The sequence below is a fragment of the Sphaerodactylus townsendi genome, linkage group LG07, assembly GCF_021028975.2.
Source record: "Sphaerodactylus townsendi isolate TG3544 linkage group LG07, MPM_Stown_v2.3, whole genome shotgun sequence".
Classification (NCBI taxonomy): Eukaryota; Metazoa; Chordata; class Lepidosauria; order Squamata; family Sphaerodactylidae; genus Sphaerodactylus; species Sphaerodactylus townsendi.
Window position 1 is genome coordinate 121,311,669 of NC_059431.1, and position 27,449 is coordinate 121,339,117.

At 81.0% G+C, this 27,449-nt stretch overlaps 1 protein-coding gene across 1 annotated transcript; it reads left to right on the forward strand.

Annotated features, from left to right (window-relative positions):
- The first annotated feature begins 3,785 nt into the window (after window positions 1–3,785).
- On the forward strand, window positions 3,786–27,234 carry LOC125436343 (dual specificity protein phosphatase 13-like). Its single transcript, XM_048503260.1, has 3 exons — window positions 3,786–3,987; window positions 5,677–5,894; window positions 27,023–27,234. Exons 1-3 carry the CDS (start codon window positions 3,827–3,829, stop codon window positions 27,232–27,234), a joined length of 591 nt encoding a protein of 196 aa, XP_048359217.1. The 5' UTR covers window positions 3,786–3,826.
- Window positions 27,235–27,449: the final 215 nt, after the last annotated feature.

Genomic DNA, 27,449 nt, shown 5'->3' on the forward strand with positions numbered 1-27,449 from the left:
TCCCCCCAATCCATGCCGAATTTAGGCAAACAAACAACGCAGCTGTCAATGCTGCTTCCCCTCCCCTCCCCTCCCCTCCCCCTGCTTGTCACTTCCCCCACCTACCGGCCAAAAATGGAAAAACCCTAAAAAATGCAAAGAAAAATCAAACAAACCTGAAGGGTCCCCTGAGATATGAAGAGCGAGGTCAAGGGTACCGTGATGTCGAAAACGTTGGGAAACACTGCACTAGGCTAAGCAAACTTGATTTGTCTACTTTTTACAACAAAATCACAAATGGATTAGCTGCCTGCAAGCAGACAGAGGAAACCTCTCACTTCTTCAAAGAACACATTGGGGAATTAATTGGTTGCCCTGCGCCACTGGCATGAGTGTGCTGAAGAGTGATCCCAGTCTGGTTGAGCTAGCTCAGGGGTAAGCAATTATTTTTTCCATGGGGCCGCATAAGAAACAGAAAATATTGTGGAGGCCGGGCCAAAAGGCAGGGGGGCGAGGTGCTTTTGAAAGCCCCGCAAAAGCCGGCAGCCAAGGCAACCGGCTTCTGCGGGGCTTTCAAAGGCGCCTCGCTCCCCAGCACAGCAGGGGGGCCAGTCAGGGTCATCCGGCGGGCCGCATGTGGCCCGCGGGCCGTATAATGCCCAGGTCTGAGCTAGCTGGTGGTGGTCAAAAGCACCATCAAGTCACAACTGACTTATGGTGACTCCACAGAGTTTTCAAGGCAAGAGTTGAAAAGAGGTGGTTTGTAATTGTCTGCTTCTGCATAGAAACCTACACTCCCAGGGTGGTCTCCCGTACAAGTACTAACCTGGACCAAAACCCTGCCTAGCTTTTAAGATCTGGCGAGATCAGGCTAGCCTGGTGTTCATATATCCAAATGTCAGCCCTGAAAGAGTCAAAGATGCTCTTGTGAGAAAACAAATACCTAGATTAGCTTTTGGCCTTGCATAGCCTAGTTCTTCCTGGAAGGTAGGAGTCAGCTGGATTAATGAGGAGATCCCCTGATTGCTATTGGTTAATCAATATATTGCTACACAGGAGATGTCATGTGGCATTCCTTTGTTCTCACCAGTCACATTTTGCACAAAGCAGAAGCAACATGCAGCTCAGCTTAGAAAAGATATTTTATTGTTTTCTACCCGTGCATCCTTTCTTTATCTATTTGTTTAGCAAACTTTGTTAAAAACTAACCAGCAGCCTTTGTGATTATTTACTCTGCTCAACGATTTTTACGTAACGCTCATCCAGAGCAGGTCTGAGCTACCTCATTCCACCCTATGAAGCTTTTGCGCAGATGCCTTGTGATGCGGAAACGTTGCTGTCACTGCTTCCAAAAGCCATGTCCTCCTGCATGGCGTTCAACAACTGAGGGGAATCTGCTGCCCCAGGACTCGGAGAGCTGCTTTTATAAGCACTGAGGCTGGGTGCAGGGCTTGGGGAGTCGTGGTCCCGCCCCCAGGGGCAGCGGGGCATGGCCCCGCCCCGAACCCCCATAAAAAATCTATACCTACGTCCCTGGGGAAGGCTCTTATCAGAAAACAAGTTAAGCGGTATCTTCATTGCTTATTGATAGCCAGAATCAAAGATACTCCTCATCTTGTGGGAAGATCACTTATGGACAGTGATAAGCACTGGTGGGAACATTTCCGAACTTTGAGGCTCCTTGCAGGGAGAGTCCTGCTAATGGAACATCTCCCAGGAATATTGCCCAAAGACAGGTGGTGCAAAGTTCTTTACAGACTTCGTAGATAACTTGCACTGAATATTCACTTTCGCTTTCATTTATTAAAACAAGTGCCACGAAACCTCATAAGAACATAAGAACATAAGAACATAAGAACAAGCCAGCTGGATCAGACCAAAGTCCATCTAGTCCAGCTCTCTGCTACTCGCAGTGGCCCACCAGGTGCCTTTGGGAGCTCACATGTAGGATGTGAACGCAATGGCCTTCTGCGGCTGTTGCTCCCGAGCACCTGGTCTGTTAAGGCATTTGCAATCTCAGATCAAGGAGGATCAAGATTGGTAGCCATAAATCGACTTCTCCTCCATAAATCTGTCCAAGCCCCTTTTAAAGCTATCCAGGTTAGTGGCCATCACCACCTCCTGTGGCAGCATATTCCAAACACCAATAGAAGCAATTGTCACCAAAGCAATATGGTGAAGATTCTATAATACAGGGGTCTTCAAACTATGGTCCTCCAGAGGTTCATGGACTACAATCCCCATGAGCCTCTGCCAGCATGGCCAAGTGGCAGGGCTGATGGGAATTGTAGTTCATGAACATCTGGAGAGCCATAGTTTGAAGATCCCTGCTATAATATAAACCAGCATAAGAAACTGTAGCTATGCTTTGGGTGGACCAAAATGGGTCACAAATACAGAAAAACTGTCCCTTGAAGCTTAAACTGCTGAATTCAGTTGTAATTCATCAGATTCTTCTGAAAGTTGGCCAGACTGCATACCCGTCTTCTCTTTTAAAATGACAATCTGGGGAGTTCAGTTTTGAACAACGGAAGTGGGTGAGACTGAAGGGTTAAACTTCCTCTCTCTTCCTTACACAGCCCCGAGGCAAACTGAGGCTGAACAAGCCTGCAATTTGTCTTTTTAAAGTTGGAACAAAACCTGCGATCTTTGTCTTGTGTCTTGTCTGTGTAAGTTGTAGACATTTTTAGACATTTTCATGCTCAAAGTGAGAAGGTATAATCGTGTCTAAACGGGATCTATAGACTCACTGGTGGCTGGGAAATGGTAGCTCCTCTGGAATCTGTTGCCTGAACTTTCTGCTAATCCTGGAACAAATTATGATCCAGTGCATATATACCACTACAGTTTTCAATGCCCCACCCCCACCCCCCAGCGAAGTCTGCAATGCTGTCTGTTCTTGGAAATAAGAACTGCAGGATAGTTGTGGCTGATGCACACTATAATGGGCACTGAAATTAAAATAAAAATGGTCATGCGTCGTTATGTTGAAGTCTCAAGAATTAAATCCATCTCAGAATCCAGCACGTTACTGAACATCCAAGGATACTTTAATAGAAGAAGAAGAAGAAGAAGAAGAAGAAGAAGAAGAAGAAGAAGAAGAAGAGGAGGAGGAGGAGGAGGAGGAGGAGGAGGAGGAGGAGTTTGGATTTATATCCTCCCTTTTTCTCCTGCGGGAGACTCAAAGGGGCTGACAATCTCCTTGCCCTTCCCCCCTCCCAACAAACACCCTGTGAGGTAGGTGGGGCTGAGAGAGCTCCAAGAAGCTGTGACTAGCCCAAGGTCACCCAGCTGGCGTGCGTGGGAGTGCCCAGGCTAACCTGAATTCCCCAGATCAGCCTCCACAGCTTAGGCGGCAGAGCTGGGAATCAAACCCGGTTCCTCCAGATTAGATACACGAGCTCTTAACCTCCTACGCCACTGCTGCTCCTAATAGAATTATAGATGTTGGCAGAGAGAACTGGGAGTTTTCTGAAAAGTGGCAGCTATTATTGCTGAAAGTTGCAGAGCCTGGTTTTATTTCACGCATATCATTTTTTAAACCGTTGGCCCAAGTTTTCCACACCCTGCACAACGCTCTTCCTAACGGCTCTCCCATTTCTTAGCCTTTCTCCTGCAAGGATGGTCATCGTTTGACCACAGCTCCTCTTCGGGGACCACTTTCCCCGCCCTCCCCCCTTGGACAGGCGGCTGGCTTTCCTGCTGCCCACCAGCACCTGTTCTGGCCCGTCTTCAACCAATTCACAATGACAGCTGGAGTCTCTGAGAGCAGCGCAGTAAACAAGCCAACCCGGGCCATTTTCTCGGGTTTCGATCCAGAGGACAGGGAGCGGCAGCTTCCCCTGCGATGGCCGAAGAGGACATGCTGCTGTCTGCAGACCCTGAATGCTCCCGAGCATGCCCAACTGAGACCCCTACTGTGAAAGAGCTGGAGGAGCTCTTGTACACGGGGAGACCCTCCTGCAACCATGTCGATGAAGTTTGGCCTAATCTCTTCTTAGGAGACCAGTAAGTATATATAGAAGAATGCAGGGTAGCAGCTGTCAGGGATTCCCTCCTGTACTATGATGCAGCCTCAGAGTTTTATTCTAGGTCAGTGGTGGCGAACCTTTGGCACTCCAGATGTTATGGACTACAATTCCCATCAGCCCCTGCCAAAAAAGACATTCGCTGGATGGTATCCTATAAGATATATATTTTTCCTCCTTTGTGATATTTAGTTATACTTATTTTCTGGTTTGCATCAGAGTTTGGATATGAATTCTGCATACGTTCTCACTAAGAAGAAGAAGAGTTTGGATTTATATCCCCCCTTTCTCTCCTGCAGGAGACTCAAAGGGGCTGACAATCTCCTTGCCCACAGCTCAGGTGGCAGAGCTGGGAATCAAACCCCGTTCCTCCAGATTAGATACATGAGCTCTTAACCTCCTACGCCACTGCTGCTCCAAAGCAGGGGACCTTATCAAAATTCCCAAGTGATGCTGAGATGTTTTCCCAGTTGCTGACTTAATTTAGAACAGAATCCTCCTTTTCAGGATGGGAAATTGGATTTTCCTGTCATGATCTGCTTCTGTTTTGAGCCTGTTTCCTGCCCAGGATATGGGAGCCTTGCTCTTCTCATTCTACCTCTCCGCTGTGCTTTGCTTCTCAGGCCTTGTCAGTTCATTATTTATTTATTTTTATTTATTTTTTATACTTTTATACCGCCCACGACCTTCCGGATTTTGACATCAGTCCATTAGACATCTGCAGTCGTGGCCCTGTCAGTAGGGCTGATAAAGTAGGTTGTTTGGACCCTGGTGCGGGGGGGGAGGTTTCTTCCCCTCTGGACCGTGGGACTAGGGATGTGCCATCCCCCACTTTGGAAATTGTAGTCAGGGACGAGGTGACGTGACATGACGTGACAGGGATGACGTGGGATATAAAGGTGGCCGTGGCTGCAATGCCGACTATGCTTAGTTCTGGCAGTAGAAGCGTAAAGGCTCATTCCTGATGCTGTTTCATAATAAGGAAATCAATTGAATACGGAGTCTTGTTATTGAACAGTCCAGGAGCATGGCGTTTCCTTAGTGCAGCGATGGCAAACCTTTTTGAGACCGGGTGCCCAAATTGCAACCCAAAACCCACTTATTTATCGCAAAGTGCTGACACGGCAATTTAACCTGAATACTGAGGTTTCAGTTTAGAAAAAACAGTTGGCTCCGAGGCATGCATTACTCCCGAGTTGCTTTGAAGCAACCGTGCAACCGTGCAACTCTTCCAATGGGTGAATCACGACCCTAGGAGGTTTACTCAGAAAGAAGCCCCATTGCCAGCAACTGAGCTTACTCCCAGGTAAAGGATCGCACTTTAGTTCTTCACATGAAAATCAGTGGGGTTTAACAGCGCTTAACAGGGTTACCTACACTGCCTCCCCAAAACTAGGTCTTAGGTTAATAATAATGCTAATAATCGAGCCCAGCGGCCCAGGCCAGCCTAGATGTGTGTGTGTGTGGGGGGGGTGACTCTGTGTGCCCACAGAGAGGGCTCTGAGTGCCACCTCTGGCACCCGTGCCAAAGGTTCGCCACCACTGCCTTAGTGTGTTTCTCGTACAATATGAATAAGCTTGTACACAAATAATAGGAAGGATTTTCTAAAGCAAACAAGAGCCTTTTTTTGCATCCCAGCTAAAGTATCCCATTCTTCTTTTCCTCCAGCAATTCAGTCCATAGTCGATTCGATTTATGGAAGGTGGGCATCAGCCACATTTTAAATGCTGCTCACGGCACACTGTTTTGCCACGAACCTCATGATTTTTATGGAGCAACCGTCGAATATTATGGAGTGCCAGCCCACGACCTTCCGGATTTTGACATCAGTCCGTATTTTCACCCTGCAGCAGAATTTATACACAAAGCCTTGAGCACCCCAGGAGGTATGGAATCATTGAGAAGAAGAAGAAGAGTTTGGATTTATATCCCCCCTTTCTCTCCTGCAGGAGACTCAAAGGGGCTTACAATCTCCTTGCCCTTCCCCCCCCTCACAACAAACACCCTGTGAGGTAGGTGGGACTGAGAGAGCTCCGAGAAGCTGTGACTAGCCCAAGGTCACCCAGCTGGCGTGTGTGGGTGTGTACAGGCTAATGTGAATTCCCCAGATAAGCCTCCACAGCTCAGGCGGCAGAGCTGGGAATCAAACCCCCACCCCCCCCCCCCCCCACCCCCCCCCCCCCCCACCCCCCCCCCCCCCCACCCCCCCCCCCCCCCACCCCCCCCCCCCCCCACCCCCCCCCCCCCCCCCCCCCCCCCCCCCCCACCCCCCCCCCCCCCCACCCCCCCCCCCCCCCACCCCCCCCCCCCCCCACCCCCCCCCCCCCCCACCCCCCCCCCCCCCCACCCCCCCCCCCCCCCACCCCCCCCCCCCCCCACCCCCCCCCCCCCCCACCCCCCCCCCCCCCCACCCCCCCCCCCCCCCACCCCCCCCCCCCCCCACCCCCCCCCCCCCCCACCCCCCCCCCCCCCCACCCCCCCCCCCCCCCACCCCCCCCCCCCCCCACCCCCCCCCCCCCCCACCCCCCCCCCCCCCCACCCCCCCCCCCCCCCACCCCCCCCCCCCCCCACCCCCCCCCCCCCCCACCCCCCCCCCCCCCCACCCCCCCCCCCCCCCACCCCCCCCCCCCCCCACCCCCCCCCCCCCCCACCCCCCCCCCCCCCCACCCCCCCCCCCCCCCACCCCCCCCCCCCCCCACCCCCCCCCCCCCCCACCCCCCCCCCCCCCCACCCCCCCCCCCCCCCACCCCCCCCCCCCCCCACCCCCCCCCCCCCCCACCCCCCCCCCCCCCCACCCCCCCCCCCCCCCACCCCCCCCCCCCCCCACCCCCCCCCCCCCCCACCCCCCCCCCCCCCCACCCCCCCCCCCCCCCACCCCCCCCCCCCCCCACCCCCCCCCCCCCCCACCCCCCCCCCCCCCCACCCCCCCCCCCCCCCACCCCCCCCCCCCCCCACCCCCCCCCCCCCCCACCCCCCCCCCCCCCCACCCCCCCCCCCCCCCACCCCCCCCCCCCCCCACCCCCCCCCCCCCCCACCCCCCCCCCCCCCCACCCCCCCCCCCCCCCACCCCCCCCCCCCCCCACCCCCCCCCCCCCCCACCCCCCCCCCCCCCCACCCCCCCCCCCCCCCACCCCCCCCCCCCCCCACCCCCCCCCCCCCCCACCCCCCCCCCCCCCCACCCCCCCCCCCCCCCACCCCCCCCCCCCCCCACCCCCCCCCCCCCCCACCCCCCCCCCCCCCCACCCCCCCCCCCCCCCACCCCCCCCCCCCCCCACCCCCCCCCCCCCCCACCCCCCCCCCCCCCCACCCCCCCCCCCCCCCACCCCCCCCCCCCCCCACCCCCCCCCCCCCCCACCCCCCCCCCCCCCCACCCCCCCCCCCCCCCACCCCCCCCCCCCCCCACCCCCCCCCCCCCCCACCCCCCCCCCCCCCCACCCCCCCCCCCCCCCACCCCCCCCCCCCCCCACCCCCCCCCCCCCCCACCCCCCCCCCCCCCCACCCCCCCCCCCCCCCACCCCCCCCCCCCCCCACCCCCCCCCCCCCCCACCCCCCCCCCCCCCCACCCCCCCCCCCCCCCACCCCCCCCCCCCCCCACCCCCCCCCCCCCCCACCCCCCCCCCCCCCCACCCCCCCCCCCCCCCACCCCCCCCCCCCCCCACCCCCCCCCCCCCCCACCCCCCCCCCCCCCCACCCCCCCCCCCCCCCACCCCCCCCCCCCCCCACCCCCCCCCCCCCCCACCCCCCCCCCCCCCCACCCCCCCCCCCCCCCACCCCCCCCCCCCCCCACCCCCCCCCCCCCCCACCCCCCCCCCCCCCCACCCCCCCCCCCCCCCACCCCCCCCCCCCCCCACCCCCCCCCCCCCCCACCCCCCCCCCCCCCCACCCCCCCCCCCCCCCACCCCCCCCCCCCCCCACCCCCCCCCCCCCCCACCCCCCCCCCCCCCCACCCCCCCCCCCCCCCACCCCCCCCCCCCCCCACCCCCCCCCCCCCCCACCCCCCCCCCCCCCCACCCCCCCCCCCCCCCACCCCCCCCCCCCCCCACCCCCCCCCCCCCCCACCCCCCCCCCCCCCCACCCCCCCCCCCCCCCACCCCCCCCCCCCCCCACCCCCCCCCCCCCCCACCCCCCCCCCCCCCCACCCCCCCCCCCCCCCACCCCCCCCCCCCCCCACCCCCCCCCCCCCCCACCCCCCCCCCCCCCCACCCCCCCCCCCCCCCACCCCCCCCCCCCCCCACCCCCCCCCCCCCCCACCCCCCCCCCCCCCCACCCCCCCCCCCCCCCACCCCCCCCCCCCCCCACCCCCCCCCCCCCCCACCCCCCCCCCCCCCCACCCCCCCCCCCCCCCACCCCCCCCCCCCCCCACCCCCCCCCCCCCCCACCCCCCCCCCCCCCCACCCCCCCCCCCCCCCACCCCCCCCCCCCCCCACCCCCCCCCCCCCCCACCCCCCCCCCCCCCCACCCCCCCCCCCCCCCACCCCCCCCCCCCCCCACCCCCCCCCCCCCCCACCCCCCCCCCCCCCCACCCCCCCCCCCCCCCACCCCCCCCCCCCCCCACCCCCCCCCCCCCCCACCCCCCCCCCCCCCCACCCCCCCCCCCCCCCACCCCCCCCCCCCCCCACCCCCCCCCCCCCCCACCCCCCCCCCCCCCCACCCCCCCCCCCCCCCACCCCCCCCCCCCCCCACCCCCCCCCCCCCCCACCCCCCCCCCCCCCCACCCCCCCCCCCCCCCACCCCCCCCCCCCCCCACCCCCCCCCCCCCCCACCCCCCCCCCCCCCCACCCCCCCCCCCCCCCACCCCCCCCCCCCCCCACCCCCCCCCCCCCCCACCCCCCCCCCCCCCCACCCCCCCCCCCCCCCACCCCCCCCCCCCCCCACCCCCCCCCCCCCCCACCCCCCCCCCCCCCCACCCCCCCCCCCCCCCACCCCCCCCCCCCCCCACCCCCCCCCCCCCCCACCCCCCCCCCCCCCCACCCCCCCCCCCCCCCACCCCCCCCCCCCCCCACCCCCCCCCCCCCCCACCCCCCCCCCCCCCCACCCCCCCCCCCCCCCACCCCCCCCCCCCCCCACCCCCCCCCCCCCCCACCCCCCCCCCCCCCCACCCCCCCCCCCCCCCACCCCCCCCCCCCCCCACCCCCCCCCCCCCCCACCCCCCCCCCCCCCCACCCCCCCCCCCCCCCACCCCCCCCCCCCCCCACCCCCCCCCCCCCCCACCCCCCCCCCCCCCCACCCCCCCCCCCCCCCACCCCCCCCCCCCCCCACCCCCCCCCCCCCCCACCCCCCCCCCCCCCCACCCCCCCCCCCCCCCACCCCCCCCCCCCCCCACCCCCCCCCCCCCCCACCCCCCCCCCCCCCCACCCCCCCCCCCCCCCACCCCCCCCCCCCCCCACCCCCCCCCCCCCCCACCCCCCCCCCCCCCCACCCCCCCCCCCCCCCACCCCCCCCCCCCCCCACCCCCCCCCCCCCCCACCCCCCCCCCCCCCCACCCCCCCCCCCCCCCACCCCCCCCCCCCCCCACCCCCCCCCCCCCCCACCCCCCCCCCCCCCCACCCCCCCCCCCCCCCACCCCCCCCCCCCCCCACCCCCCCCCCCCCCCACCCCCCCCCCCCCCCACCCCCCCCCCCCCCCACCCCCCCCCCCCCCCACCCCCCCCCCCCCCCACCCCCCCCCCCCCCCACCCCCCCCCCCCCCCACCCCCCCCCCCCCCCACCCCCCCCCCCCCCCACCCCCCCCCCCCCCCACCCCCCCCCCCCCCCACCCCCCCCCCCCCCCACCCCCCCCCCCCCCCACCCCCCCCCCCCCCCACCCCCCCCCCCCCCCACCCCCCCCCCCCCCCACCCCCCCCCCCCCCCACCCCCCCCCCCCCCCACCCCCCCCCCCCCCCACCCCCCCCCCCCCCCACCCCCCCCCCCCCCCACCCCCCCCCCCCCCCACCCCCCCCCCCCCCCACCCCCCCCCCCCCCCACCCCCCCCCCCCCCCACCCCCCCCCCCCCCCACCCCCCCCCCCCCCCACCCCCCCCCCCCCCCACCCCCCCCCCCCCCCACCCCCCCCCCCCCCCACCCCCCCCCCCCCCCACCCCCCCCCCCCCCCACCCCCCCCCCCCCCCACCCCCCCCCCCCCCCACCCCCCCCCCCCCCCACCCCCCCCCCCCCCCACCCCCCCCCCCCCCCACCCCCCCCCCCCCCCACCCCCCCCCCCCCCCACCCCCCCCCCCCCCCACCCCCCCCCCCCCCCACCCCCCCCCCCCCCCACCCCCCCCCCCCCCCACCCCCCCCCCCCCCCACCCCCCCCCCCCCCCACCCCCCCCCCCCCCCACCCCCCCCCCCCCCCACCCCCCCCCCCCCCCACCCCCCCCCCCCCCCACCCCCCCCCCCCCCCACCCCCCCCCCCCCCCACCCCCCCCCCCCCCCACCCCCCCCCCCCCCCACCCCCCCCCCCCCCCACCCCCCCCCCCCCCCACCCCCCCCCCCCCCCACCCCCCCCCCCCCCCACCCCCCCCCCCCCCCACCCCCCCCCCCCCCCACCCCCCCCCCCCCCCACCCCCCCCCCCCCCCACCCCCCCCCCCCCCCACCCCCCCCCCCCCCCACCCCCCCCCCCCCCCACCCCCCCCCCCCCCCACCCCCCCCCCCCCCCACCCCCCCCCCCCCCCACCCCCCCCCCCCCCCACCCCCCCCCCCCCCCACCCCCCCCCCCCCCCACCCCCCCCCCCCCCCACCCCCCCCCCCCCCCACCCCCCCCCCCCCCCACCCCCCCCCCCCCCCACCCCCCCCCCCCCCCACCCCCCCCCCCCCCCACCCCCCCCCCCCCCCACCCCCCCCCCCCCCCACCCCCCCCCCCCCCCACCCCCCCCCCCCCCCACCCCCCCCCCCCCCCACCCCCCCCCCCCCCCACCCCCCCCCCCCCCCACCCCCCCCCCCCCCCACCCCCCCCCCCCCCCACCCCCCCCCCCCCCCACCCCCCCCCCCCCCCACCCCCCCCCCCCCCCACCCCCCCCCCCCCCCACCCCCCCCCCCCCCCACCCCCCCCCCCCCCCACCCCCCCCCCCCCCCACCCCCCCCCCCCCCCACCCCCCCCCCCCCCCACCCCCCCCCCCCCCCACCCCCCCCCCCCCCCACCCCCCCCCCCCCCCACCCCCCCCCCCCCCCACCCCCCCCCCCCCCCACCCCCCCCCCCCCCCACCCCCCCCCCCCCCCACCCCCCCCCCCCCCCACCCCCCCCCCCCCCCACCCCCCCCCCCCCCCACCCCCCCCCCCCCCCACCCCCCCCCCCCCCCACCCCCCCCCCCCCCCACCCCCCCCCCCCCCCACCCCCCCCCCCCCCCACCCCCCCCCCCCCCCACCCCCCCCCCCCCCCACCCCCCCCCCCCCCCACCCCCCCCCCCCCCCACCCCCCCCCCCCCCCACCCCCCCCCCCCCCCACCCCCCCCCCCCCCCACCCCCCCCCCCCCCCACCCCCCCCCCCCCCCACCCCCCCCCCCCCCCACCCCCCCCCCCCCCCACCCCCCCCCCCCCCCACCCCCCCCCCCCCCCACCCCCCCCCCCCCCCACCCCCCCCCCCCCCCACCCCCCCCCCCCCCCACCCCCCCCCCCCCCCACCCCCCCCCCCCCCCACCCCCCCCCCCCCCCACCCCCCCCCCCCCCCACCCCCCCCCCCCCCCACCCCCCCCCCCCCCCACCCCCCCCCCCCCCCACCCCCCCCCCCCCCCACCCCCCCCCCCCCCCACCCCCCCCCCCCCCCACCCCCCCCCCCCCCCACCCCCCCCCCCCCCCACCCCCCCCCCCCCCCACCCCCCCCCCCCCCCACCCCCCCCCCCCCCCACCCCCCCCCCCCCCCACCCCCCCCCCCCCCCACCCCCCCCCCCCCCCACCCCCCCCCCCCCCCACCCCCCCCCCCCCCCACCCCCCCCCCCCCCCACCCCCCCCCCCCCCCACCCCCCCCCCCCCCCACCCCCCCCCCCCCCCACCCCCCCCCCCCCCCACCCCCCCCCCCCCCCACCCCCCCCCCCCCCCACCCCCCCCCCCCCCCACCCCCCCCCCCCCCCACCCCCCCCCCCCCCCACCCCCCCCCCCCCCCACCCCCCCCCCCCCCCACCCCCCCCCCCCCCCACCCCCCCCCCCCCCCACCCCCCCCCCCCCCCACCCCCCCCCCCCCCCACCCCCCCCCCCCCCCACCCCCCCCCCCCCCCACCCCCCCCCCCCCCCACCCCCCCCCCCCCCCACCCCCCCCCCCCCCCACCCCCCCCCCCCCCCACCCCCCCCCCCCCCCACCCCCCCCCCCCCCCACCCCCCCCCCCCCCCACCCCCCCCCCCCCCCACCCCCCCCCCCCCCCACCCCCCCCCCCCCCCACCCCCCCCCCCCCCCACCCCCCCCCCCCCCCACCCCCCCCCCCCCCCACCCCCCCCCCCCCCCACCCCCCCCCCCCCCCACCCCCCCCCCCCCCCACCCCCCCCCCCCCCCACCCCCCCCCCCCCCCACCCCCCCCCCCCCCCACCCCCCCCCCCCCCCACCCCCCCCCCCCCCCACCCCCCCCCCCCCCCACCCCCCCCCCCCCCCACCCCCCCCCCCCCCCACCCCCCCCCCCCCCCACCCCCCCCCCCCCCCACCCCCCCCCCCCCCCACCCCCCCCCCCCCCCACCCCCCCCCCCCCCCACCCCCCCCCCCCCCCACCCCCCCCCCCCCCCACCCCCCCCCCCCCCCACCCCCCCCCCCCCCCACCCCCCCCCCCCCCCACCCCCCCCCCCCCCCACCCCCCCCCCCCCCCACCCCCCCCCCCCCCCACCCCCCCCCCCCCCCACCCCCCCCCCCCCCCACCCCCCCCCCCCCCCACCCCCCCCCCCCCCCACCCCCCCCCCCCCCCACCCCCCCCCCCCCCCACCCCCCCCCCCCCCCACCCCCCCCCCCCCCCACCCCCCCCCCCCCCCACCCCCCCCCCCCCCCACCCCCCCCCCCCCCCACCCCCCCCCCCCCCCACCCCCCCCCCCCCCCACCCCCCCCCCCCCCCACCCCCCCCCCCCCCCACCCCCCCCCCCCCCCACCCCCCCCCCCCCCCACCCCCCCCCCCCCCCACCCCCCCCCCCCCCCACCCCCCCCCCCCCCCACCCCCCCCCCCCCCCACCCCCCCCCCCCCCCACCCCCCCCCCCCCCCACCCCCCCCCCCCCCCACCCCCCCCCCCCCCCACCCCCCCCCCCCCCCACCCCCCCCCCCCCCCACCCCCCCCCCCCCCCACCCCCCCCCCCCCCCACCCCCCCCCCCCCCCACCCCCCCCCCCCCCCACCCCCCCCCCCCCCCACCCCCCCCCCCCCCCACCCCCCCCCCCCCCCACCCCCCCCCCCCCCCACCCCCCCCCCCCCCCACCCCCCCCCCCCCCCACCCCCCCCCCCCCCCACCCCCCCCCCCCCCCACCCCCCCCCCCCCCCACCCCCCCCCCCCCCCACCCCCCCCCCCCCCCACCCCCCCCCCCCCCCACCCCCCCCCCCCCCCACCCCCCCCCCCCCCCACCCCCCCCCCCCCCCACCCCCCCCCCCCCCCACCCCCCCCCCCCCCCACCCCCCCCCCCCCCCACCCCCCCCCCCCCCCACCCCCCCCCCCCCCCACCCCCCCCCCCCCCCACCCCCCCCCCCCCCCACCCCCCCCCCCCCCCACCCCCCCCCCCCCCCACCCCCCCCCCCCCCCACCCCCCCCCCCCCCCACCCCCCCCCCCCCCCACCCCCCCCCCCCCCCACCCCCCCCCCCCCCCACCCCCCCCCCCCCCCACCCCCCCCCCCCCCCACCCCCCCCCCCCCCCACCCCCCCCCCCCCCCACCCCCCCCCCCCCCCACCCCCCCCCCCCCCCACCCCCCCCCCCCCCCACCCCCCCCCCCCCCCACCCCCCCCCCCCCCCACCCCCCCCCCCCCCCACCCCCCCCCCCCCCCACCCCCCCCCCCCCCCACCCCCCCCCCCCCCCACCCCCCCCCCCCCCCACCCCCCCCCCCCCCCACCCCCCCCCCCCCCCACCCCCCCCCCCCCCCACCCCCCCCCCCCCCCACCCCCCCCCCCCCCCACCCCCCCCCCCCCCCACCCCCCCCCCCCCCCACCCCCCCCCCCCCCCACCCCCCCCCCCCCCCACCCCCCCCCCCCCCCACCCCCCCCCCCCCCCACCCCCCCCCCCCCCCACCCCCCCCCCCCCCCACCCCCCCCCCCCCCCACCCCCCCCCCCCCCCACCCCCCCCCCCCCCCACCCCCCCCCCCCCCCACCCCCCCCCCCCCCCACCCCCCCCCCCCCCCACCCCCCCCCCCCCCCACCCCCCCCCCCCCCCACCCCCCCCCCCCCCCACCCCCCCCCCCCCCCACCCCCCCCCCCCCCCACCCCCCCCCCCCCCCACCCCCCCCCCCCCCCACCCCCCCCCCCCCCCACCCCCCCCCCCCCCCACCCCCCCCCCCCCCCACCCCCCCCCCCCCCCACCCCCCCCCCCCCCCACCCCCCCCCCCCCCCACCCCCCCCCCCCCCCACCCCCCCCCCCCCCCACCCCCCCCCCCCCCCACCCCCCCCCCCCCCCACCCCCCCCCCCCCCCACCCCCCCCCCCCCCCACCCCCCCCCCCCCCCACCCCCCCCCCCCCCCACCCCCCCCCCCCCCCACCCCCCCCCCCCCCCACCCCCCCCCCCCCCCACCCCCCCCCCCCCCCACCCCCCCCCCCCCCCACCCCCCCCCCCCCCCACCCCCCCCCCCCCCCACCCCCCCCCCCCCCCACCCCCCCCCCCCCCCACCCCCCCCCCCCCCCACCCCCCCCCCCCCCCACCCCCCCCCCCCCCCACCCCCCCCCCCCCCCACCCCCCCCCCCCCCCACCCCCCCCCCCCCCCACCCCCCCCCCCCCCCACCCCCCCCCCCCCCCACCCCCCCCCCCCCCCACCCCCCCCCCCCCCCACCCCCCCCCCCCCCCACCCCCCCCCCCCCCCACCCCCCCCCCCCCCCACCCCCCCCCCCCCCCACCCCCCCCCCCCCCCACCCCCCCCCCCCCCCACCCCCCCCCCCCCCCACCCCCCCCCCCCCCCACCCCCCCCCCCCCCCACCCCCCCCCCCCCCCACCCCCCCCCCCCCCCACCCCCCCCCCCCCCCACCCCCCCCCCCCCCCACCCCCCCCCCCCCCCACCCCCCCCCCCCCCCACCCCCCCCCCCCCCCACCCCCCCCCCCCCCCACCCCCCCCCCCCCCCACCCCCCCCCCCCCCCACCCCCCCCCCCCCCCACCCCCCCCCCCCCCCACCCCCCCCCCCCCCCACCCCCCCCCCCCCCCACCCCCCCCCCCCCCCACCCCCCCCCCCCCCCACCCCCCCCCCCCCCCACCCCCCCCCCCCCCCACCCCCCCCCCCCCCCACCCCCCCCCCCCCCCACCCCCCCCCCCCCCCACCCCCCCCCCCCCCCACCCCCCCCCCCCCCCACCCCCCCCCCCCCCCACCCCCCCCCCCCCCCACCCCCCCCCCCCCCCACCCCCCCCCCCCCCCACCCCCCCCCCCCCCCACCCCCCCCCCCCCCCACCCCCCCCCCCCCCCACCCCCCCCCCCCCCCACCCCCCCCCCCCCCCACCCCCCCCCCCCCCCACCCCCCCCCCCCCCCACCCCCCCCCCCCCCCACCCCCCCCCCCCCCCACCCCCCCCCCCCCCCACCCCCCCCCCCCCCCACCCCCCCCCCCCCCCACCCCCCCCCCCCCCCACCCCCCCCCCCCCCCACCCCCCCCCCCCCCCACCCCCCCCCCCCCCCACCCCCCCCCCCCCCCACCCCCCCCCCCCCCCACCCCCCCCCCCCCCCACCCCCCCCCCCCCCCACCCCCCCCCCCCCCCACCCCCCCCCCCCCCCACCCCCCCCCCCCCCCACCCCCCCCCCCCCCCACCCCCCCCCCCCCCCACCCCCCCCCCCCCCCACCCCCCCCCCCCCCCACCCCCCCCCCCCCCCACCCCCCCCCCCCCCCACCCCCCCCCCCCCCCACCCCCCCCCCCCCCCACCCCCCCCCCCCCCCACCCCCCCCCCCCCCCACCCCCCCCCCCCCCCACCCCCCCCCCCCCCCACCCCCCCCCCCCCCCACCCCCCCCCCCCCCCACCCCCCCCCCCCCCCACCCCCCCCCCCCCCCACCCCCCCCCCCCCCCACCCCCCCCCCCCCCCACCCCCCCCCCCCCCCACCCCCCCCCCCCCCCACCCCCCCCCCCCCCCACCCCCCCCCCCCCCCACCCCCCCCCCCCCCCACCCCCCCCCCCCCCCACCCCCCCCCCCCCCCACCCCCCCCCCCCCCCACCCCCCCCCCCCCCCACCCCCCCCCCCCCCCACCCCCCCCCCCCCCCACCCCCCCCCCCCCCCACCCCCCCCCCCCCCCACCCCCCCCCCCCCCCACCCCCCCCCCCCCCCACCCCCCCCCCCCCCCACCCCCCCCCCCCCCCACCCCCCCCCCCCCCCACCCCCCCCCCCCCCCACCCCCCCCCCCCCCCACCCCCCCCCCCCCCCACCCCCCCCCCCCCCCACCCCCCCCCCCCCCCACCCCCCCCCCCCCCCACCCCCCCCCCCCCCCACCCCCCCCCCCCCCCACCCCCCCCCCCCCCCACCCCCCCCCCCCCCCACCCCCCCCCCCCCCCACCCCCCCCCCCCCCCACCCCCCCCCCCCCCCACCCCCCCCCCCCCCCACCCCCCCCCCCCCCCACCCCCCCCCCCCCCCACCCCCCCCCCCCCCCACCCCCCCCCCCCCCCACCCCCCCCCCCCCCCACCCCCCCCCCCCCCCACCCCCCCCCCCCCCCACCCCCCCCCCCCCCCACCCCCCCCCCCCCCCACCCCCCCCCCCCCCCACCCCCCCCCCCCCCCACCCCCCCCCCCCCCCACCCCCCCCCCCCCCCACCCCCCCCCCCCCCCACCCCCCCCCCCCCCCACCCCCCCCCCCCCCCACCCCCCCCCCCCCCCACCCCCCCCCCCCCCCACCCCCCCCCCCCCCCACCCCCCCCCCCCCCCACCCCCCCCCCCCCCCACCCCCCCCCCCCCCCACCCCCCCCCCCCCCCACCCCCCCCCCCCCCCACCCCCCCCCCCCCCCACCCCCCCCCCCCCCCACCCCCCCCCCCCCCCACCCCCCCCCCCCCCCACCCCCCCCCCCCCCCACCCCCCCCCCCCCCCACCCCCCCCCCCCCCCACCCCCCCCCCCCCCCACCCCCCCCCCCCCCCACCCCCCCCCCCCCCCACCCCCCCCCCCCCCCACCCCCCCCCCCCCCCACCCCCCCCCCCCCCCACCCCCCCCCCCCCCCACCCCCCCCCCCCCCCACCCCCCCCCCCCCCCACCCCCCCCCCCCCCCACCCCCCCCCCCCCCCACCCCCCCCCCCCCCCACCCCCCCCCCCCCCCACCCCCCCCCCCCCCCACCCCCCCCCCCCCCCACCCCCCCCCCCCCCCACCCCCCCCCCCCCCCACCCCCCCCCCCCCCCACCCCCCCCCCCCCCCACCCCCCCCCCCCCCCACCCCCCCCCCCCCCCACCCCCCCCCCCCCCCACCCCCCCCCCCCCCCACCCCCCCCCCCCCCCACCCCCCCCCCCCCCCACCCCCCCCCCCCCCCACCCCCCCCCCCCCCCACCCCCCCCCCCCCCCACCCCCCCCCCCCCCCACCCCCCCCCCCCCCCACCCCCCCCCCCCCCCACCCCCCCCCCCCCCCACCCCCCCCCCCCCCCACCCCCCCCCCCCCCCACCCCCCCCCCCCCCCACCCCCCCCCCCCCCCACCCCCCCCCCCCCCCACCCCCCCCCCCCCCCACCCCCCCCCCCCCCCACCCCCCCCCCCCCCCACCCCCCCCCCCCCCCACCCCCCCCCCCCCCCACCCCCCCCCCCCCCCACCCCCCCCCCCCCCCACCCCCCCCCCCCCCCACCCCCCCCCCCCCCCACCCCCCCCCCCCCCCACCCCCCCCCCCCCCCACCCCCCCCCCCCCCCACCCCCCCCCCCCCCCACCCCCCCCCCCCCCCACCCCCCCCCCCCCCCACCCCCCCCCCCCCCCACCCCCCCCCCCCCCCACCCCCCCCCCCCCCCACCCCCCCCCCCCCCCACCCCCCCCCCCCCCCACCCCCCCCCCCCCCCACCCCCCCCCCCCCCCACCCCCCCCCCCCCCCACCCCCCCCCCCCCCCACCCCCCCCCCCCCCCACCCCCCCCCCCCCCCACCCCCCCCCCCCCCCACCCCCCCCCCCCCCCACCCCCCCCCCCCCCCACCCCCCCCCCCCCCCACCCCCCCCCCCCCCCACCCCCCCCCCCCCCCACCCCCCCCCCCCCCCACCCCCCCCCCCCCCCACCCCCCCCCCCCCCCACCCCCCCCCCCCCCCACCCCCCCCCCCCCCCACCCCCCCCCCCCCCCACCCCCCCCCCCCCCCACCCCCCCCCCCCCCCACCCCCCCCCCCCCCCACCCCCCCCCCCCCCCACCCCCCCCCCCCCCCACCCCCCCCCCCCCCCACCCCCCCCCCCCCCCACCCCCCCCCCCCCCCACCCCCCCCCCCCCCCACCCCCCCCCCCCCCCACCCCCCCCCCCCCCCACCCCCCCCCCCCCCCACCCCCCCCCCCCCCCACCCCCCCCCCCCCCCACCCCCCCCCCCCCCCACCCCCCCCCCCCCCCACCCCCCCCCCCCCCCACCCCCCCCCCCCCCCACCCCCCCCCCCCCCCACCCCCCCCCCCCCCCACCCCCCCCCCCCCCCACCCCCCCCCCCCCCCACCCCCCCCCCCCCCCACCCCCCCCCCCCCCCACCCCCCCCCCCCCCCACCCCCCCCCCCCCCCACCCCCCCCCCCCCCCACCCCCCCCCCCCCCCACCCCCCCCCCCCCCCACCCCCCCCCCCCCCCACCCCCCCCCCCCCCCACCCCCCCCCCCCCCCACCCCCCCCCCCCCCCACCCCCCCCCCCCCCCACCCCCCCCCCCCCCCACCCCCCCCCCCCCCCACCCCCCCCCCCCCCCACCCCCCCCCCCCCCCACCCCCCCCCCCCCCCACCCCCCCCCCCCCCCACCCCCCCCCCCCCCCACCCCCCCCCCCCCCCACCCCCCCCCCCCCCCACCCCCCCCCCCCCCCACCCCCCCCCCCCCCCACCCCCCCCCCCCCCCACCCCCCCCCCCCCCCACCCCCCCCCCCCCCCACCCCCCCCCCCCCCCACCCCCCCCCCCCCCCACCCCCCCCCCCCCCCACCCCCCCCCCCCCCCACCCCCCCCCCCCCCCACCCCCCCCCCCCCCCACCCCCCCCCCCCCCCACCCCCCCCCCCCCCCACCCCCCCCCCCCCCCACCCCCCCCCCCCCCCACCCCCCCCCCCCCCCACCCCCCCCCCCCCCCACCCCCCCCCCCCCCCACCCCCCCCCCCCCCCACCCCCCCCCCCCCCCACCCCCCCCCCCCCCCACCCCCCCCCCCCCCCACCCCCCCCCCCCCCCACCCCCCCCCCCCCCCACCCCCCCCCCCCCCCACCCCCCCCCCCCCCCACCCCCCCCCCCCCCCACCCCCCCCCCCCCCCACCCCCCCCCCCCCCCACCCCCCCCCCCCCCCACCCCCCCCCCCCCCCACCCCCCCCCCCCCCCACCCCCCCCCCCCCCCACCCCCCCCCCCCCCCACCCCCCCCCCCCCCCACCCCCCCCCCCCCCCACCCCCCCCCCCCCCCACCCCCCCCCCCCCCCACCCCCCCCCCCCCCCACCCCCCCCCCCCCCCACCCCCCCCCCCCCCCACCCCCCCCCCCCCCCACCCCCCCCCCCCCCCACCCCCCCCCCCCCCCACCCCCCCCCCCCCCCACCCCCCCCCCCCCCCACCCCCCCCCCCCCCCACCCCCCCCCCCCCCCACCCCCCCCCCCCCCCACCCCCCCCCCCCCCCACCCCCCCCCCCCCCCACCCCCCCCCCCCCCCACCCCCCCCCCCCCCCACCCCCCCCCCCCCCCACCCCCCCCCCCCCCCACCCCCCCCCCCCCCCACCCCCCCCCCCCCCCACCCCCCCCCCCCCCCACCCCCCCCCCCCCCCACCCCCCCCCCCCCCCACCCCCCCCCCCCCCCACCCCCCCCCCCCCCCACCCCCCCCCCCCCCCACCCCCCCCCCCCCCCACCCCCCCCCCCCCCCACCCCCCCCCCCCCCCACCCCCCCCCCCCCCCACCCCCCCCCCCCCCCACCCCCCCCCCCCCCCACCCCCCCCCCCCCCCACCCCCCCCCCCCCCCACCCCCCCCCCCCCCCACCCCCCCCCCCCCCCACCCCCCCCCCCCCCCACCCCCCCCCCCCCCCACCCCCCCCCCCCCCCACCCCCCCCCCCCCCCACCCCCCCCCCCCCCCACCCCCCCCCCCCCCCACCCCCCCCCCCCCCCACCCCCCCCCCCCCCCACCCCCCCCCCCCCCCACCCCCCCCCCCCCCCACCCCCCCCCCCCCCCACCCCCCCCCCCCCCCACCCCCCCCCCCCCCCACCCCCCCCCCCCCCCACCCCCCCCCCCCCCCACCCCCCCCCCCCCCCACCCCCCCCCCCCCCCACCCCCCCCCCCCCCCACCCCCCCCCCCCCCCACCCCCCCCCCCCCCCACCCCCCCCCCCCCCCACCCCCCCCCCCCCCCACCCCCCCCCCCCCCCACCCCCCCCCCCCCCCACCCCCCCCCCCCCCCACCCCCCCCCCCCCCCACCCCCCCCCCCCCCCACCCCCCCCCCCCCCCACCCCCCCCCCCCCCCACCCCCCCCCCCCCCCACCCCCCCCCCCCCCCACCCCCCCCCCCCCCCACCCCCCCCCCCCCCCACCCCCCCCCCCCCCCACCCCCCCCCCCCCCCACCCCCCCCCCCCCCCACCCCCCCCCCCCCCCACCCCCCCCCCCCCCCACCCCCCCCCCCCCCCACCCCCCCCCCCCCCCACCCCCCCCCCCCCCCACCCCCCCCCCCCCCCACCCCCCCCCCCCCCCACCCCCCCCCCCCCCCACCCCCCCCCCCCCCCACCCCCCCCCCCCCCCACCCCCCCCCCCCCCCACCCCCCCCCCCCCCCACCCCCCCCCCCCCCCACCCCCCCCCCCCCCCACCCCCCCCCCCCCCCACCCCCCCCCCCCCCCACCCCCCCCCCCCCCCACCCCCCCCCCCCCCCACCCCCCCCCCCCCCCACCCCCCCCCCCCCCCACCCCCCCCCCCCCCCACCCCCCCCCCCCCCCACCCCCCCCCCCCCCCACCCCCCCCCCCCCCCACCCCCCCCCCCCCCCACCCCCCCCCCCCCCCACCCCCCCCCCCCCCCACCCCCCCCCCCCCCCACCCCCCCCCCCCCCCACCCCCCCCCCCCCCCACCCCCCCCCCCCCCCACCCCCCCCCCCCCCCACCCCCCCCCCCCCCCACCCCCCCCCCCCCCCACCCCCCCCCCCCCCCACCCCCCCCCCCCCCCACCCCCCCCCCCCCCCACCCCCCCCCCCCCCCACCCCCCCCCCCCCCCACCCCCCCCCCCCCCCACCCCCCCCCCCCCCCACCCCCCCCCCCCCCCACCCCCCCCCCCCCCCACCCCCCCCCCCCCCCACCCCCCCCCCCCCCCACCCCCCCCCCCCCCCACCCCCCCCCCCCCCCACCCCCCCCCCCCCCCACCCCCCCCCCCCCCCACCCCCCCCCCCCCCCACCCCCCCCCCCCCCCACCCCCCCCCCCCCCCACCCCCCCCCCCCCCCACCCCCCCCCCCCCCCACCCCCCCCCCCCCCCACCCCCCCCCCCCCCCACCCCCCCCCCCCCCCACCCCCCCCCCCCCCCACCCCCCCCCCCCCCCACCCCCCCCCCCCCCCACCCCCCCCCCCCCCCACCCCCCCCCCCCCCCACCCCCCCCCCCCCCCACCCCCCCCCCCCCCCACCCCCCCCCCCCCCCACCCCCCCCCCCCCCCACCCCCCCCCCCCCCCACCCCCCCCCCCCCCCACCCCCCCCCCCCCCCACCCCCCCCCCCCCCCACCCCCCCCCCCCCCCACCCCCCCCCCCCCCCACCCCCCCCCCCCCCCACCCCCCCCCCCCCCCACCCCCCCCCCCCCCCACCCCCCCCCCCCCCCACCCCCCCCCCCCCCCACCCCCCCCCCCCCCCACCCCCCCCCCCCCCCACCCCCCCCCCCCCCCACCCCCCCCCCCCCCCACCCCCCCCCCCCCCCACCCCCCCCCCCCCCCACCCCCCCCCCCCCCCACCCCCCCCCCCCCCCACCCCCCCCCCCCCCCACCCCCCCCCCCCCCCACCCCCCCCCCCCCCCACCCCCCCCCCCCCCCACCCCCCCCCCCCCCCACCCCCCCCCCCCCCCACCCCCCCCCCCCCCCACCCCCCCCCCCCCCCACCCCCCCCCCCCCCCACCCCCCCCCCCCCCCACCCCCCCCCCCCCCCACCCCCCCCCCCCCCCACCCCCCCCCCCCCCCACCCCCCCCCCCCCCCACCCCCCCCCCCCCCCACCCCCCCCCCCCCCCACCCCCCCCCCCCCCCACCCCCCCCCCCCCCCACCCCCCCCCCCCCCCACCCCCCCCCCCCCCCACCCCCCCCCCCCCCCACCCCCCCCCCCCCCCACCCCCCCCCCCCCCCACCCCCCCCCCCCCCCACCCCCCCCCCCCCCCACCCCCCCCCCCCCCCACCCCCCCCCCCCCCCACCCCCCCCCCCCCCCACCCCCCCCCCCCCCCACCCCCCCCCCCCCCCACCCCCCCCCCCCCCCACCCCCCCCCCCCCCCACCCCCCCCCCCCCCCACCCCCCCCCCCCCCCACCCCCCCCCCCCCCCACCCCCCCCCCCCCCCACCCCCCCCCCCCCCCACCCCCCCCCCCCCCCACCCCCCCCCCCCCCCACCCCCCCCCCCCCCCACCCCCCCCCCCCCCCACCCCCCCCCCCCCCCACCCCCCCCCCCCCCCACCCCCCCCCCCCCCCACCCCCCCCCCCCCCCACCCCCCCCCCCCCCCACCCCCCCCCCCCCCCACCCCCCCCCCCCCCCACCCCCCCCCCCCCCCACCCCCCCCCCCCCCCACCCCCCCCCCCCCCCACCCCCCCCCCCCCCCACCCCCCCCCCCCCCCACCCCCCCCCCCCCCCACCCCCCCCCCCCCCCACCCCCCCCCCCCCCCACCCCCCCCCCCCCCCACCCCCCCCCCCCCCCACCCCCCCCCCCCCCCACCCCCCCCCCCCCCCACCCCCCCCCCCCCCCACCCCCCCCCCCCCCCACCCCCCCCCCCCCCCACCCCCCCCCCCCCCCACCCCCCCCCCCCCCCACCCCCCCCCCCCCCCACCCCCCCCCCCCCCCACCCCCCCCCCCCCCCACCCCCCCCCCCCCCCACCCCCCCCCCCCCCCACCCCCCCCCCCCCCCACCCCCCCCCCCCCCCACCCCCCCCCCCCCCCACCCCCCCCCCCCCCCACCCCCCCCCCCCCCCACCCCCCCCCCCCCCCACCCCCCCCCCCCCCCACCCCCCCCCCCCCCCACCCCCCCCCCCCCCCACCCCCCCCCCCCCCCACCCCCCCCCCCCCCCACCCCCCCCCCCCCCCACCCCCCCCCCCCCCCACCCCCCCCCCCCCCCACCCCCCCCCCCCCCCACCCCCCCCCCCCCCCACCCCCCCCCCCCCCCACCCCCCCCCCCCCCCACCCCCCCCCCCCCCCACCCCCCCCCCCCCCCACCCCCCCCCCCCCCCACCCCCCCCCCCCCCCACCCCCCCCCCCCCCCACCCCCCCCCCCCCCCACCCCCCCCCCCCCCCACCCCCCCCCCCCCCCACCCCCCCCCCCCCCCACCCCCCCCCCCCCCCACCCCCCCCCCCCCCCACCCCCCCCCCCCCCCACCCCCCCCCCCCCCCACCCCCCCCCCCCCCCACCCCCCCCCCCCCCCACCCCCCCCCCCCCCCACCCCCCCCCCCCCCCACCCCCCCCCCCCCCCACCCCCCCCCCCCCCCACCCCCCCCCCCCCCCACCCCCCCCCCCCCCCACCCCCCCCCCCCCCCACCCCCCCCCCCCCCCACCCCCCCCCCCCCCCACCCCCCCCCCCCCCCACCCCCCCCCCCCCCCACCCCCCCCCCCCCCCACCCCCCCCCCCCCCCACCCCCCCCCCCCCCCACCCCCCCCCCCCCCCACCCCCCCCCCCCCCCACCCCCCCCCCCCCCCACCCCCCCCCCCCCCCACCCCCCCCCCCCCCCACCCCCCCCCCCCCCCACCCCCCCCCCCCCCCACCCCCCCCCCCCCCCACCCCCCCCCCCCCCCACCCCCCCCCCCCCCCACCCCCCCCCCCCCCCACCCCCCCCCCCCCCCACCCCCCCCCCCCCCCACCCCCCCCCCCCCCCACCCCCCCCCCCCCCCACCCCCCCCCCCCCCCACCCCCCCCCCCCCCCACCCCCCCCCCCCCCCACCCCCCCCCCCCCCCACCCCCCCCCCCCCCCACCCCCCCCCCCCCCCACCCCCCCCCCCCCCCACCCCCCCCCCCCCCCACCCCCCCCCCCCCCCACCCCCCCCCCCCCCCACCCCCCCCCCCCCCCACCCCCCCCCCCCCCCACCCCCCCCCCCCCCCACCCCCCCCCCCCCCCACCCCCCCCCCCCCCCACCCCCCCCCCCCCCCACCCCCCCCCCCCCCCACCCCCCCCCCCCCCCACCCCCCCCCCCCCCCACCCCCCCCCCCCCCCACCCCCCCCCCCCCCCACCCCCCCCCCCCCCCACCCCCCCCCCCCCCCACCCCCCCCCCCCCCCACCCCCCCCCCCCCCCACCCCCCCCCCCCCCCACCCCCCCCCCCCCCCACCCCCCCCCCCCCCCACCCCCCCCCCCCCCCACCCCCCCCCCCCCCCACCCCCCCCCCCCCCCACCCCCCCCCCCCCCCACCCCCCCCCCCCCCCACCCCCCCCCCCCCCCACCCCCCCCCCCCCCCACCCCCCCCCCCCCCCACCCCCCCCCCCCCCCACCCCCCCCCCCCCCCACCCCCCCCCCCCCCCACCCCCCCCCCCCCCCACCCCCCCCCCCCCCCACCCCCCCCCCCCCCCACCCCCCCCCCCCCCCACCCCCCCCCCCCCCCACCCCCCCCCCCCCCCACCCCCCCCCCCCCCCACCCCCCCCCCCCCCCACCCCCCCCCCCCCCCACCCCCCCCCCCCCCCACCCCCCCCCCCCCCCACCCCCCCCCCCCCCCACCCCCCCCCCCCCCCACCCCCCCCCCCCCCCACCCCCCCCCCCCCCCACCCCCCCCCCCCCCCACCCCCCCCCCCCCCCACCCCCCCCCCCCCCCACCCCCCCCCCCCCCCACCCCCCCCCCCCCCCACCCCCCCCCCCCCCCACCCCCCCCCCCCCCCACCCCCCCCCCCCCCCACCCCCCCCCCCCCCCACCCCCCCCCCCCCCCACCCCCCCCCCCCCCCACCCCCCCCCCCCCCCACCCCCCCCCCCCCCCACCCCCCCCCCCCCCCACCCCCCCCCCCCCCCACCCCCCCCCCCCCCCACCCCCCCCCCCCCCCACCCCCCCCCCCCCCCACCCCCCCCCCCCCCCACCCCCCCCCCCCCCCACCCCCCCCCCCCCCCACCCCCCCCCCCCCCCACCCCCCCCCCCCCCCACCCCCCCCCCCCCCCACCCCCCCCCCCCCCCACCCCCCCCCCCCCCCACCCCCCCCCCCCCCCACCCCCCCCCCCCCCCACCCCCCCCCCCCCCCACCCCCCCCCCCCCCCACCCCCCCCCCCCCCCACCCCCCCCCCCCCCCACCCCCCCCCCCCCCCACCCCCCCCCCCCCCCACCCCCCCCCCCCCCCACCCCCCCCCCCCCCCACCCCCCCCCCCCCCCACCCCCCCCCCCCCCCACCCCCCCCCCCCCCCACCCCCCCCCCCCCCCACCCCCCCCCCCCCCCACCCCCCCCCCCCCCCACCCCCCCCCCCCCCCACCCCCCCCCCCCCCCCCCCCCCCCCCCCCCCACCCCCCCCCCCCCCCACCCCCCAGCCCCAATCCCCCCCCCCCACCCCACCACCCCCCACCCCCCCCCACCCCCCCCCCACCCCCCCCACCACCCCCCCCCCCCCCCCCCCACCACCCCCCCCCCCCCCCCCCACCCCCACCACCCCCCCACCACCCCACCCCCCCACCCCACCACCACCCCCCCCCTCCCCCCCCCCCCCTCCCACCCCCACCCCCCCCCCCCCCCCCACCCTCACCCCCCCCCCCCCCCACCCCACCCACACCCACCCCCCCCCACCCCACCCCCCCACCCCCCCCCACCCCCACCCCCCCCCCCATGTGAAACAGTTGCAAATTTTATACTGGAAATTAGTAATTTTAACTGTATTTCTTAACCTTGTTTTGTTTTAAAATTTTGTCCTGTTTTGTCTGCCAATAAAGGCTTGTGTTGGGTGTTGAAAAAAAAACATGAGGGGGAGCAAAGAGTGAGCTGAGAAAATGATGGCGAGGATGAAGTTTAGAGAAGTCAAAGAGGCGTGGAAAAAGTCTTAGAGACAGCACAGCAGTGAAGTCGTTTTGAAAACGTTTCAGCCTCAAGGATCATTTCTAAAGGGGATTTACTGAAAATGTTTTAATGCTGGAAATAATATGTTTTCAGAACCAAAGGGATGTGTGTGTGGGAGTGGGGGACGATGCAGAACTCCAAGGAGGAAACATGTTATTTCCTACCTCAAAGTGATTTAAAGGGTTTGTGTGGAAGGGGCCATTGTCTACTGAATGGGGCTTACTCTCAGGAAAGTGATCTTAGGATTTGGACTGTGAGTTCCCAAGTACGCAGTCAAGGCTGTCGAGTGGTCATGCGCAAACTCAAAACTGATAAGTGGAATTAAATCCATGAAACACATTTCCTCGGCAATTGGCAAGAAAATCTTGCCTACACCAGCATCATCTTCATCACTGTGGGCAGGAATCTTCCTTCTAAAATTCCAGAATGAATAATGCCAGTCAATAAGTTTGCATAAAAGAAGCACACATGTGTAAATATTATTTGTACCTTGTGATATTATTATTTTTTCTTTGTTATAGAGAGTTCAGGTTTCTTTGAAGCAAATTAGAAACAGTCAGTTGCCAACGAAGCGGATGGAGCAAGAAAGCAACATAGGGCTTCACGCTTTTATCTTTTCACATCATTTTTCTTCAGGGAAGATTTTGGTTCACTGCATTCTCGGTAAAAGCCGATCAGCAGCCTTGGGGTTGGCTTATCTCATGATCTACCACAACTTCTCACTGAGGGATGCTATCGAAAGAGTTCTCCAACACAGAGCCGTCTGCCCAAACCGCAGGCTCCTGAAACAGCTGCAAGGTCTTGATCTGGAGATGCAGCGCAAGAAAAGCCCACGCCGACTTCTGTAAGCTGAAGAAAGAAAAATGGAGACAACCAGGGGAACTCATTTGTGTCGATATGGTGCCTGTGAATGCCACAGCCTACCCGCTAAGCGCTTTTAGGAAGTGGTTAGCTACCACTGCAGCACAAGGCTCTTCACTGTGTGACTGAAGGTAAGTTGCAGCTACCATTTTGTGACGGACTTCACCTCCCATGGCAGCCATTTTGTGGTAGCCATTTTGTC